At 46.4% G+C, this 14,816-nt stretch overlaps 1 protein-coding gene across 4 annotated transcripts in view; it reads left to right on the top strand.

Moving 5' to 3' along the window:
* The window catches only part of DNAH17 (dynein axonemal heavy chain 17), a 12,633,448-nt gene that overhangs the window by 4,765,159 nt on the left and 7,853,473 nt on the right, over positions 1–14,816 (top strand). For 3 of the 4 annotated variants that reach the window (XM_078653924.1, XM_078653922.1, XM_078653925.1), the window contains one exon: positions 4,351–4,443. The exons of the other annotated variant lie outside the window; for it this stretch is intronic. In XM_078653924.1, coding sequence (XP_078510050.1) covers positions 4,351–4,443 — 93 coding nt within the window. The remainder of the gene's footprint in view (positions 1–4,350; positions 4,444–14,816) is intronic. 4 annotated transcript variants of the gene reach the window in all.

Genomic DNA, 14,816 nt, shown 5'->3' with positions numbered 1-14,816 from the left:
CCCTGCACTCATACAGGCACACCAGTCACCCCGCACTCATACAGGGACAATGCTCACCCTGCCCTCATACAACCACACTGCTCACCCTGCACTCATACAACCACACTGCTCACCCTGCACTCATACAGGAACACAGCTCACCCTGCATTCATACAGGTACACCGCTCACCCTGCACCCATACATGAACACTGCTCATCCTGCACTCATACAGGCATAGTGCTCACGGGCATTCAAACAGGCACACCAGTCATCCTGCACTCATAAATAAAGAAAATGGAAAGACTTAAAGCACACACAGTAATCTGTAGAATCGTAGATATGCATGGCCACACATTAAATCCCTTTAGTACCTTTAGAGGAGCACTGTCTTTCTGAAAACAGAACTTTTAAGGTTAAAACTGAGTCTAACAATGAACCCTCCATGTTCGTCTTTCCAGCCGCTGTGATTAATCTGCCCGCCCGGCCTCTCTTCATTGCAGTGGGCAATAAAGACAGGAAGTAGGTATGGACACTTCTAGGGACCGTTGCTGCCTTTGAAGCGTCTGTAGTCTGAAACGTATGTACACTGCCCAAGACGAAATTGCATATCTGTTAATGTAATGCAAATGTCTCTTTAAATGTGCAGGGAGGCCAGGAGCATTGTTAGACCATCTTCGGATGGCATCTCCATACCAAACTCAAAATTTCAACACGCTGTTTACAATTTACAGCATTACTGCTGATATTATCACATACCTAATGCAGATGTCCTGCTCTCCCGACAGTCAATCCTGTCAAAGGCAACGTGCGGGCTGGGGCTGCAGCCTGGCTCTATCTACTAAGACACTGCAGCTCCAAGGAGTAGGGAATCGGGATTTGGCAGCACTGAAAGTTCTGCAATCCTGCTGCTCGAGGCAACAGTGGTGACAAAAGCAATGCACGCCATGCTGAGTTGCTAACAAAATGATCTGCACCCGTTACTTCTCTCACGTGGGCTAACTGCCAAATATCCTGTGGGCCCCTCCTTCAGCCCCTGCTCTTTGAAGAAAAAAAGTGTTCCAGGCCAGCATGGGGTTGGGGAGGGATTCACAAGTGACCTTCAAATCAACTCTGCCTCGCTTGTCTCTGGCGCTGTGTGCCCCGCCCCAGGCTAACAGATTTAACAGACTTTCAGAAACATATACACGGGCATTGTAAAATGACGCGCCCACCACCGTGATGATACAACCCTGCCTCCAGGTTCACACATGGGCAGCTGCACTGTGAAATTACTTTCACAGTACTTAAACGCGAGTTTCAGGTTACGTACTGCCTGAAACAGCTCGTGGGTTTTTCATTTGTGTACTGTACTCTACTCCAGTTATCACCCCATGTAGACCCGGCCCTGAGAAATAAGTGCCAGTGCTTAGCACCGGAAAGCACCGGCACAAATTAAGCACTGCCTAACAGACATCCTTTTGGGTACCTGGTCCAGGCCCAACACAGGGGCTCCTGTGGATTAGGCCTGGGCAGTGAACTTTGCTTGGTTCACGTAGTTTGCAGAGTTTTCTGCACTCTGCGCTCCGTGGAGCTCACGGAGTGCTGAAAATGCCGCTTGGCGATGTGCAGCAGATATTTCCCAGTTTGCGATCAAGAATGGTAAGTTCACAAGCGTGAGCTGCTGCTCGGGTACAATTTCTACCCGAGCGGCAGCAATGCCAGCACAAACTGCAGTTCGCACTGTACTCCGCCACTTGCGGAGCTTCGCTGACTTTCTTTGTAACTTCGCGGAGTTCCACGTAGCAAAACACCCCCACCAGGCCCAGGGTGATCCCACTTTCCTCTCCCAACACTCTACCCCTGAGAGCTTGGTGCTTCAAGCATCTGAAAGAAACACGTTAGTTAGATTCCTTACCTTAGAATAACCCCCAGGCGTCAGACTGGATCCGGAAAAGTTTGCGTAGCGTAGTCTGTTGGCCCGTTATTCCCACTCTGTGTAGGACACAGTGGCGCAAGTGCTGCCTCAGTGCCCCGAGGAGGCCCGGGCCGTGCTCTCCCGTGCAGTTGCTGAGGGGAGAGATGCAGCGAAGTTTACCATCTGCTGTGGACCGGTCACTGCTGACTCACTGGGTAGGACGATTTCCACATCGGTAGCCCTTAGACGCTATGCCTGGCTGAGGTTGACTGGTTTTTCTGGGGATGTCCAGAACACTCTGATGGACATGCCTTTTGCTGGTCGTTGCCTGTTCGGTGAAAAAGCACTTCAAGTACTCTCGGGCTATGGCCACGTCCTTGGGTCTCTCACATGCGCTGTATTGTCTGCTTTTCAGCCCTTTCGTGGCTACGGAAGGGGTGCCCCAACATGTTCCTTACAGGGCCACAGACCACCACAATCTGTTCAGCGCCAGTGCGGCCAGGGACATGGGAACCACTGCCGTGGTTCAGCGGGCCACCGCCCCCTCTACAGCAGCCTCCAAACCCTCCTAGTTTGACCTTTCAGTAGAGGTGGGCAGAATTTGCATAGTCGCGTTATGCAAAGTTCTAAGAAACATTAAAAAATCTCCGCAAGCTAAGCGGAATTCCATAAGTACTGGGAATTGCTTTTTGCGCCCTTTCCCAATGCGTTTTTCCTGTTCGGGAACGTTGTTTACGTGCTCGCGGGGAAATATCTCGCGAACTTGCCCATGCGGTTGCCAATGGGCGCTACCATCTTGTTTTTCACTTGTTCATCCCGTTTAAGATGCTATTTCCTGTTCTGGGTCACGTATTGTGTACTCTCGCCCGTTCGCGATGAGTATTTCCTGTTCGGGAACCTGTATTACGTGTTCGCAGCGCTTTTTGCGTGCTCGGGTGGAAAACATCATTCGAACTTGCCCATGCGGTCGCAATTGGCGTGCCCATCTTGTTTTTCACTCTTTTGCTTTGGGTCTGGGCCTGCTTTTCTCTCCTCCCTCTATCTTTGCAATGCTTTGTTTCTGTGCACTTTTTTAAAAATCTGTTTCGTTTAATATCTATCTCTTTATTTTCCTGATTCTATATTTTGAGTTTTTTTCTACTTTTTTGTGACTTTTCTCCTACTTTTTCACTCTTTCAATAACTTGCTTTTTTCATTTCTTTTACTTACTTTTCTAATTCCTCACTTTTCTTTTCTGCCACCCCAAGTCCCAGAATCATGGCCAAGGGAGAGAGCAAGGGCAACAAGGGCAATGCTACTACTCATAGCCGCAGACGCGATCGCCTTCCCTAATTAAGCGGCACCCACAAAGGGTGCAGGCTAAGGACATCTTTAGGGAGGCGGAGGTGGCCGCACTTGTTTTTTTTGTGCAACGCCCTCTCCCCTTAACCCTAGCAGCAGGGAGCAGGCAGCAGGCCTGGGTCCGGGTATGGACTCTGGGAGCGTCGCCAGCAGTGGGGAAAGGTGTGCTGGGCAGTGTTTCACTGCTCTGGTGTCCGGGATACCGATACCCAGCTGACGCACTGGTGGTCTGATATCCTAAACCGGGAGCAGGACCTGCTGGACCTGCTAGAAGTGGAGGTCCCGGGGCTTGGTGAGTAGCTATTTAATATTACTACTTTGTGTTCTTCTGCTCTGTGTTCTATATTGTGAATATATTTGTTTTCCAAACAGCAAGAATGCTGCTGCTTACATTGCAGGTAAATAACATTTAAAAATCTTTTGTGATTGGTATGACATAGGTGCTCGGGTCTACAAATCTTACTTGTTTGCAACTTTGCGCTCGCTTGGCCTGTTGATTATGTATGAGTTTACTTTAGAGAACTTAAGTTAAGTAATGCTAGAGAGACTTTACTCCTTCCTTTGTCCTCCTGCCACTAAGAAGAGATAGTGGTGAATTGATAGGTTTAGTAACTTATTAGTATTAGTTGTTCATTTGTTAGTGGTCTGCGTGACGCATCCTCTGCCATGTCACGTGCTGCTGAGTGCTGCATACCCCAGTCCTTAGTAGAACCTTTTGTAGTTTGTTTAGTGAGTGGTAACAGGCTTATCACTAGCAGAACATCAGCAGCAACCAACCAACAATTTGGTGTATGCACAAATATATGCATATGTCCTCCATCTATGCATTTTTGTGACTAAAATAAATGGAAAGGCAGACTTAGTGAACAATTGGCCCATCTGGAATAGGTGGGCTAGGTCAGGTGGTACTTAGGCTTAGTTAGTATTCTGGAATCAGAATGGAACACTGGATTAGTGTTCATAAATAATAACTAGATGGTCCGCGAATCCCGCAATACTAGTTGATTAGATGGGTCAATTTTATTGCAATTGTTGTTTCCATAAATGTCTTTTGGAGCGTTTTTTAAAATATTTTATTTGTTTCACACCAATCATCCATGTTTGTCTCTTTCTTTCTTACATCTTTCATGATCAGCACCCAGGGGCAAGAAGACGGGGTCGTCTGAGTTGGTGGGAGCAGCTGATGGCCAGGACCACTCCTCTACTGAGTGCTCTGCTGCTGGCCCTAGTAAGTCCTCCAGCTGTTAATATTAATAATTATACTTCCCTAACTTTTACTGCACCTTATTTTTTCCGAATGGTTTCCTAATTCTATTTTTTACAAAATCTTCTTTGATCTAGACTATCTGTTTCTAAATTCTTGTTATCCCTGCTGCCTCTGCTTTGACTCTCTGTACTACTACTATTAGTCTTTCTGTAGCTAAGCTTGCCCAGTTGGCCACTCTTTACTTAAAAGGTTTTAAATAAAACTCAGATTCACCAATAGCTCTACCCACTGAGTCCAGTCATTTGTGTTGTCCTCCTCTAGTCTTCTTAATCTTGAGGCTTTTCGACAATTTCCACCAACAAAATACCGAACCAGATTTTACTATTTTTTATAGGATAGGACATACTACTACTGTTGTAGGAATTCTGCACATACAGAACTATGCACAAGAAAATATGACGTTGGTGATGGGAGGTTGGACCTTCCTCACTCCATAGAACCCTGACCGATTAGCTATAGTGTCTCATTAGCTCCCCGAACTCCCCCGAAGATACCCAATGATTAGACAACCCAGAACATAACACTCCCAACCTCTCAGAGTCACGGAAGCAATGCACACCCTTTCTCCCACTCACTCGTGTAAGTCCACACCAAATACCACAGAGTCTATGTAAGTTCAAAAGGTTTATTTTCAACTAACAAGCTCTGTACGTTGTTCTATAATGCAGGCTACGAGCCAGCACCAACAGTAAAATGCATAAGATTAAAACAAACAATAAACATTGTTACAACTACAAGTCCATAGAAGACAAAAGGGGAAATCATAACTGAACAGTGATGGAAGAACCACCCTCCCCATGGTAGGAATATAGTTTATATAAAATTATAAATGAAGATCTCTAAGCGAATTATGGGGGACCCCTCACCCTAGAACTTAGAAGTACTGGTTACATCATAAGCTCTGCAAAGCTCTGGTTCTTAGAAGTGAATCTTCCACCTGTTATGAGAAGAATGGTGCGCGTTAGTATAATGCAAGCATTTCTCAGTCATGCCAAAAAGTGCTGCATGTTATGGCTAAGCAATACGGACTGACCAGAGCTTGTTTTTTTACCTTGTACGCAGCGCTCAGACATTAGCAGTGTGAGAAGTTGGCCTGGCATATGCTGTCCACTATTCTAGTGGGCACCTTGCACCAGTCCAAACGACCCTTATTGATAGTAGGTTTAAAGACAACCTATATAGAAAGCTATCCAAGTGGTAGCTGTGGAGAGCAGCCTTCAGGCTAAGTCTTGAAGGAATGTAAAGCCACTTGTTTTACCAGTCTATAATCTCATGTAATGACCAAATGAAAGGAGAACCACACCAGGTATAAATATAAAATATATGTATTTAATCTAAACACATCCCTCTAATCTCTTTATGAGGCTAGAGGCAAAAGTACATACAGTAAACTTATTTAGCACACTGTAAATTAGCACAGTATACATTTAGCCTAAGGGGCGTCACAAACCATATACTAAAAAAGTGGTATAAGTACCACTTCATTCATAGAGACAAAGCCTAGGGCCTGTAGAACCACTGGGGCAACCAGGAACCACCCAAGGTAGGGGCGCAGGTGTCTAAACACAGCTGCGAATCACCATTGACTTCTATGGAGAAAGTTGGGATTAGAATTTTAAAGATTAGGGACATTTAGGAGTGGACTAGGAGCAAACCCCTCGAGAACTGGACAGGTCGAGAGTCATGACCCCCAGGAGCACCCAAGTACTCCTGTTACCTCACCCAGGTAAGCCGGGTGCATAGGTGTCTTTTCGTGTTGGGTTTCATCATTGTTTCCTATGGAGAGCTGCAAAGAAGTGCTGCAAGCGACCAGGTGAAAAGTGTCTGGATAGATCCAAGGGTGGATTGGAGATCTGAAGAACCTGAAAGCAGAGGGGACAGAGTCTGGGTCACTTGCCAGTGACCAGGGAGGCAAGAAGAAGATGCCAACCGATGTCGGGTGATTTCAGGTGCAGAAGGTGAAGCTTGACTCTTCAGCCACGAGGACCAGAAGGCGTCGACGACAACCAAGAGCTGGATTCGAGCTGTCCCATGTCATATGCAGAGTGCTGCGGTGTCGGTATCCAGATTGGACCCAACAAGCCTTGGCAACAGCAATTCACGCAGAATGCAAAGATTGGCTTCGGAGCAGACCAGCAAGGTCAGAGGGACTCACTCTTAGAAGGGGAGTCAGGGCACATCTGGAGCAACCAGGGAAGCCCAAGAAACAAAAGAGTTACATTTGTGGGGACCCACCAGTCGACGGACCAGGGATTGCGAAGGGGCCTCAAGCAGAAATGCTAGAAGCGGACCCACACACACTCTTGGAGTTCTATCCACCAGTTCTATCCAGGCCCCTTTATACTCCTGTTGCATCTGCTGTTCAGCCCTTTCCACAACTCCTTCTACCCTTCCTCCAGTGAAAACCACTCCACCGCCGTTTGTAGGTCCTCAAGTGTAGAGTGGAGTATAGGCCCCCAATCTTCGGTGCAAATGGTGCTCAGGGATTGGACTACGAGTAGCCCAATGCAAAACTTTGGGAAAGTTCGGGAAGTAGACACACTTGCAAATGTGCACAGTGTCCAGGAGTTCGGGTCCCACGTCTCTCGTGATGGCTACAGGTCTCAGCTTTGCTGTGATCTCGTGTCGGCCTCGGAGATGTCTAGAAGTCCATGTCCTGTGTCACAAATCCTTCGGGATCGGGCGGGAGTCTTGGAAATGCAGACCGGCAAGATGCTTCTTTGGTGCCTGTTTGAACAGTGGAGGTAATCCTTGACCCCAAGGGAGATCCTTCCATCTTCTAGTCAAAATAGAATGTCGAAGTTCCAGGATATATTTTGCAGAATTTCGTCCAGGGTAATCCGAAGTCCTAAGGACTGGGTTCCTATATTTATACTAAGTTTAGGGGTTGGACTAACTCTAAGGTCCCACCTATGGGAGGACCTGGGGAGGGGGTGGTTACACCCCTTCCCCTTTCTCCAGTTTCGCGCCAGAGCAGGGGCTGAGTGCCCCTGTAACCGGTTTGAACTGGGGTATGCACAGGGACACCAAGTGTGCCCCCAGCATTGTCTGAAAAGCATGTACTGAATGCACCCACCCAGCCCCAATATACTAAAGCCTGTCTGGGGAGGTGGTTACACCTCCCTGTGACAGGAAACCTATTATCCAGGCCTCCCCTGCCGGAGTTTTATCCAGCAGCAGGAGGTCAGACTTGTGTCTGTGACAGCAGCATTCAGTTTGTAATGCTGGGCTCTTTTAAACTATTACCGGCCAGGTCAGTGTGTACATGTCTTCTCCCTCTAGAAGGGTGGAATTCTACCCATGTCACCAGGACTGGCGGGGGAGGGGTAGAATTCCAAAGTGTTTGACACCAAACACGACATGTTTTGAGGCAGCCATTCCAAAGTTAGCATTTACCGCGAGGTTATAATGCACTTAAGAGTATATGGTATGGCTGTATCACAGAACAGCTACAGAGAAGTGATTCCGAAAGCTGCAGAGGGGCTCAGCTCATGCTTGGGCACCCTCTCACACAAAACCAAGCACTCGGCCTTCAGGATTGTTAGGGCCTGCCAGAGTAGTGACTTATAGGTTTATATGTGTCTGTATTTTAAAGGTAGATATAGGTAGTCTATATCTTAGTAAGGGGTGCAAGCACCACCTTACCCAGGCTGCAGTAGCAGACCTGTGGTGCCATTTTGGAAGGCTTCCTAGGGGTGGCATAATTCATGCTTCAGCCCCTGGTAGGCCTCTTGGGTACCTATGTCCTTGGTACCTAAGGTACCATATACTAGGAACTCACAAGGGTAACCCAGTAATCAATCTGGAGTGTACCTAAAGTACATGCAATCAATTTAGGGAGGAAGCAGCTAGGATGAGGTCCTGGTTAGCAGGGCCCCAGCCAGACTAAAGTCGAAAAACAGTGAAACACCAGCAAAAATTGGGGGTAACCATAGTAAGCAGATCCTACTCTCCTACACCCCCCCCTCCCCAACGCAGGGACATTAAACCAACCTTGACCAGTTGAGTCTTCATGTTCTAAGTGGAAATATCTGGAGAGTCCATCTGCATTGGCATGGTTACTCCCAGGTCTATGTTCCACTGTATAGTCCATCCTCTGTAGGGAAATGGACCACCTTAAAAGTTTGGGTTTTTTACTCTTCATCTGTTTTAGCCATAAGAGGGGCTTTTGGTCAGTCTGAACAGGGAAGTGAGTGGCACACAAGTATGGCCTCAGCTTCTTCAGAGCCCAAACCACAGCAAAGGCCTCCCTCTCAATAACTGACCAACGTTTCTCTCTAGGGGTAAGCCTTCTGCTAATAAAAGCTACTGGCTGGTCCTGAACTTTACCATTCAATTGTGACAGCACAGCCGCTACCCCCAACTCAGATGCATCTGTTTGGACAATGAATTCTCTGGAGTATTTAAGACTTTGCAGAATTGGTGCAGTGCACATGGCCTGCTTAATGTCATCAAATGCCTTTTGACAGCTGACTGTCCACTGAACTTTCTTAGGCATTCTTTTAGAAGTTAAGTCATTCAGGGGTGTCACAATGGATCCATACCCCTAGACAAATCTTCTGTAGTACCCAGTCAGGCCCAAGAAAGCTCTGACCTGAGTCTGGGTAGTTGGAGCAACCCATTCCATGATGGTTTGGATTTTGCTCTGCAATGGTTGAACCTACAAGGTGGCCCAGGTATACAACCTGTCTCTGCCCTATTTGGCACTTAGTAGCCTTGATAGTTAGGCCTGCTTTCTGCAGGGCCTACAAAACATTTCTCAGGTGGACCAGGTGATCCTCCCAGGTGGAGCTAAAGACAGTAATATCAGCTAGATATGCTGCACTGTAGTCTTTCAGGCCTGTTAGGACTTTGTTCACCAACCTTTGAAAAGTGGCAGGTGCATTCTTCAGAGCAAAGAGCATTACCACAAATTGATAATGTCCACTAGGGGTTGAGAATACTGTCTTTGGCTTTGCATCATCAGCTAATCTGATCTGCCAGTAGCCAGTTGTGAGATCAAATGTGCTCAGAAATTTGGCAGAGGCCAACTCATCTGCTCTGGGAATTAGATGGGCATCAGTCCTGGTGAGTGCATTGAGACCCCTGTAGTCTACACAAAACTTCATCTTTCTCTTACCACCCTGGGTGTGAGGTTTGGGTACCAAGACTACTGGAATAGCCCATGGGCTATCTGAGGGTTCAATCACTCCCAAACCCAATATTTTCTGGACTTCAGCCCCAATACAGTCCCTAACATGATCAGGTTGCCTATAAATCGTATTTTTAATAGGCAGACTGTCCCCAGTGTCAACTTCATGAGTGCACCAGGTAGTCTGACTCGGAGTCAGGGAAAACATATGACTGAACTGTGTGAGAACTTGACTGCAAACAGTTTGCTGCTGGTCAGTGAGGCTGCCTGCCAAGGCTACTCCATCTACTGATCCATCATCAGGGTTCTGAGAGAGCAGGTCTGGAAGAGGGCCACTCTCTTCCTCCTGTCCATCAGTAGCCATGAGCAAGCTCATGTCTGTCCTGTCAACATTTGGTTTCAGTCTGTTGACATGAAGCACCCTATGGGGGATCCTGGGAGTTCCAAGATCTACCAAATAGGTAACTTCTCCCTTCTGTTCAACAATAGTGTGCGGTCCACTCCACTTGTCTTGGAGAGCTGCTGGGGTCAGAGGCTCCAACACCTACACTTTCTGTCATGGTTGGTAAACAGTCAGTACAGCCTTTTGGTCATGTCAGGCTTTCTGTAATTCCTGGCTAGCCTCAAGGTGTTTAGTTGCCTTTTTCATGCACTCAGCCATCCTGGAGCGGAGACCAAGTACATAGTCCACAATGTCCTGTTTGGGAGGTTTGAGAATTAACTCCCAACCCTCCTTCACCAAACACAGTGGGCCTCTTACAGGATGCCCAAACAGAAGTTCAAAAGGGCTGTAGTCAACCCCCTTCTGAGGAACCTCTATGTATGCAAACAAAAGGCAGGGTAGCAGGATGTCCCATCTCCACCTAAGCTTTTCTGGGAGAGCCTTGATCATACCCTTTAAGGTTTTGCTGAATCTTTCAACTAAACCATTGCATTGTGGGTAATAGTGTGTGGCGAATTTGTAATTCACTCCACACTCCTTCCACATTGCAGTCAAGTAGCTAGAAAAAGTTTGCATCTCTGTCAGATACTGCCTCCTTAGGGAAACCCACTCTTGAGAACACTCTTAAGAGGGCTCTTGGATAAACATGCGCCCAGATGCTGTCTGAGGATCCATTGGTCCAACAATGTCAATCCCCACTCTTTCAAAGGGAACCCCCACCACAGGTAGTGGTATCAGGGGGGCCTTTGTAGTGCCACCTGCCTTACCACTGGCTTGACAGGTTACACAGCAGTGACAAAACTCCTTTGTGTAATAAACACATGAAGGTGGATTTGCTATTAAAGATCTGCACATCAAATCATGTCCCTTTATTATAGAAAAAGTTCATCTGAATACGAAGTTCAAAATATTGAGTATTGAGTGCATCTTTGGTGTTGGATGCTTATCCACCTCAAGCATCAAAAAAGACTTTCCTCCCACCAACAGCATTGCAGAATGTCACATCAACAAAAACAAAACACCAGCGCACATCACATATAGTCACTTTTATCCTTGTGCAGTCAGCACTTTTCTTAAATTTGTATTCAAGCAGAAACACTCCTTTCCAATCCAAGAGAGTCACGATGTGTAGAAATTCAGATTTTATTTCTTTTAAAACACAGTGCTCCACAGCGGAAATTTGTATCGAAGCCGGATATGGAGATGTGATGAAGTTTCAGGTGCTTATGTTGGAACTTATCATGGATCCACGACTATAGAAAACAAAGAGGATTAGACTTTCATTTCACTTGCTCGGATAAATTGGATTATATTCTTGGTGAATCTTGTACAAAGAATCACGTACAGTGGCAAACCTGTGCTTTAATTACTATAGTGCTCAATATGTTGTGACTTAGCCTCGAGGAAGCCCGCGAAGGGCAAAACACTTGGATTGGAAAGGAGTGTTTCTGCGAGAATACAAATTGAAGAGAAGTGCTGACTGCACAAGGATAAAAGTGACTATATGTGATGTGCGCTGGTGTTTTGTTTTTGTTGAAAAAACTCCTTAGTGTCTTCAGACAGGAGGGGCCAGTGAAAGTGAGGGACAATTTTGACCCAGGTCTTGTTCTGGCCCAGGTGTCCTGCTAAAGGAATATCATGGGCTAGTGTCAATAGGAAGCCCTTGAACTTTAGCGTTATAACCAACCTCCTGGCTGTACCAGGCTTGGGGTCTCTACTCTCTGAGTACAGGAGTCCATGTGTACATGTCTTCTCCCTCTAGAAGGGTGGAATTCTACCACCGCTTCCAGGACTGGAGGGGCGGTAGGATTCCAAAGTGTTTGACACCAAACACGACATGTTTTAATGAAGCCGTTCCAAAGTTAGCATTTACCGCGAGGTTATAATGCACTTAAGAGTATATGGTATGACCGTATCAATGAACAGCTACAGAGAAGGGATTCCGAAAGCTGCAGAGGGGTTCAGCTCATGCTTGGGCACCCTCTCACACAAAACCAAGCACTCTGCCTTCAGGATTGTTAAGGACTGCCATAGGAGTGACATAGGTTTATATGTGTCTGTATTTTACAGGTAGATATAGGTAGCCTATATCTTAGTAAGAGGTGCAAGCACCACCTTACCCAGGCTGCAGTAAAAGGCCTGTGATGTCATTTTGGAAGGCTTCCCAGGGGTGGCATAATACATGCTTCAGCCCCCGGTAGGCCTCTGCGGTACCTATGCCCTTAGTACCTGAGGTACCATTTACTAGGGGCTCACAAGGGTAACCCAGTAACCAATCTGGAGTATACCTAAAGTACATACAATCAATTTAGAGAGGGAGCACTAGGCTGGGGTCCTGGTTAGCAGGGCCCCAAGTAGACAAAGTCGAAAAACAGTGAAACACCAGCTAAAAGTGGAGGTAACCATTGTAAGCAGATCCTACTCTCCTACAAGCAGTATGAACTCATGTGGGCTCAAAGGCATCTTACACAACAAGCTGCGAGGTAACGTGTGCAAAAATAAAAGACACAAAGCTAAAATGGTTGCATGGTTGAGGCTAACTTAGCAAAGACTAGAATGAACCTAGGGACCATATAACAGTACTAGTGTCTACTCTACTCTAGTACCTGATTTGTACTAGTGGTGTATGTTGCATATGCATGTATTAACTTTTTTTCAATCTTGCTAGTGAAAAACAATAAATAGGGGGAGGTGTATATGGCATCTAAAAAATGTGGAATGTTTTTTCTATGCGAACTACCGACCACCAGGGCCGGGGCCAGCGGCGATGGCGACGTGGCCATTTCAGAGTGAACAGGAGATGCGGCAGCTGCAGGAGCTGCAGAGGGTGAGCCAGGAGCAGTGGCGGGCGGTGGTAAGTTATATTCCTTACTTATTGACATTACACTCGCTGCAAGGGTGTACACAGTACTGTTGAGACTTAGTAAGTAAGAAGTAGTTGTGAACAACGGTTGAAGAAGACACCCTTTACTTAGCATCAGCAATAGCATTAGCGGCGGGAATTAAGTAACCAATGGCCTCTTCTATCTGACTTCAACTCAGCTGTGAAAGTGTCATGGAGAAGACAGATCAGATGACCTTGATGGATGTGTTGAACAAAAAGGGAAAGAATGGTGGAAGGAGGAAGGACGGGCGAAATGTAATATGACTGGCGGGGAAGGATCCGTGGGATGCATGCATAGGTGGCTGAAAGGAATCAGATGCATGGGTGGTTGAAGGATGGGTGGAAGGTGAAAGAAAAGATGCCTGCTTGTGTGGGTTAAACTGTATTGGTGGATAGCAAGACTCCTCAGTGATGTTTGGGTCAAACTCGAAGCCAAGGCAAGCAAGGAAGGAAGGACGCATGGGTGGTGGTTTAAAAAAAAGAATAAATGTTTGTTGTTACTGAAATAAACTAAGGTTTGTTGAGAGATTAAGAAGAATGATTGACATTTACTTTGAATGGATGGATGCCTGGATGGTATTCATCATAGATAGCATAGGTGGAGACTGTCACTGGATGAGAGTTTTAGTTTGAAGAGAATATAAAAGACACCACACCAGAGTAGCAAAGCCGAGGAGAATACAAGTTGTATTTTCAGAATACTCCCTTGACTCACAGTAGTTTGCGTGCACAGCATATATATTGTGTATGTATGTAGTTATTAAGTGCCTTCCACTGACGCCAAGGACCACTCCCTACCTATGTTCATTTATTTTCGACTGTGTCATGTCAGCCAGCCTGCCATTGGTGGCCTATCGGCTGGTTACACAATCAATCAAAACTAAGTAGCTCATGTCATTCCATATATAAGCAATGCTCATTGGATCAGATATTATCTGCCTTTTTGTAGTAGTCAGGGCAGGATGAAAGTAAAATTGAGCAGGTGCCCTTAATGTAATAGAGTATGGTCAGTGCCACCCGTAAAAGAAAAATACCAGCTTTCCCACCTGCAGTCAGTAGTAAACAAATCTAATGTGAGTCTGCTTCGTGACTCAAGTATGTTTGCTTGGGTGCAAGCTGCCTAAGCTAGCATGCCGGTTATAACAAGGTTATGTAGTTTCGCTAAACAAGAGAATAGAAGAAGATTGGTGTACTGTGTACTCGATCCCATAGTGCTAGTATAATGCCTGAAACTCCCACAAATGTTAGAGGCTGAGTAAGTGGGAGGATAGATACATACTACAAATGTTATGTACTGTGCTTGCTAGTGCTACTGTGCCCCTATGTGTTGAATTAATTTTGTGTTACTGTTTTGCTAAGAGTATTGAGTATAATAGTATTTTTTTCTTTCTTGATATAGCTCCTCCTTCCCAAGCAAAACCAACCAGGAAGGAGTTGTCAGCCATGGCCCGGTGCCGGAAGCTGGAGGCCATCTGCCAAGAATACCGGCAACTGGTGGTTCTGGCCGAGGAGGAGGAGGCTGCAGCTGCGGTCGCCAGGCCCCTCCAGTGATACGGTGCCGCGGTCAGGCAGCTGCTCGCCACCGCACTTCAACACCCAGCACTGCTGGCCCCTCTGTGAATGTAACTGCAGGGCATATGCGTGCCGCATTCTCCTCTGAAATGCGCGTCTAGAGGAGCAGTGGAGAAGAAGATCAAGGTCCTGGAGAGGAAATCAGAAGAGCCCGCTGATAACTTTAACACCCTGTTGGATTACCCTTTTTTAATCCTTTTTTTGGTGGCTGGGAAAAGAATGTTGGCGTTTATTGTTATGGACATTTTGGACATTGGTTGGACTTTCTCGTTTTGGACAGTGGTTGGGGTTAGGGAGAGGGGTGC

The sequence above is a fragment of the Lissotriton helveticus genome, chromosome 7, assembly GCF_964261635.1.
Source record: "Lissotriton helveticus chromosome 7, aLisHel1.1, whole genome shotgun sequence".
NCBI classification, from domain to species: domain Eukaryota; kingdom Metazoa; phylum Chordata; class Amphibia; order Caudata; family Salamandridae; genus Lissotriton; species Lissotriton helveticus.
This window is presented reverse-complemented; position numbering and strand designations above follow the sequence as displayed.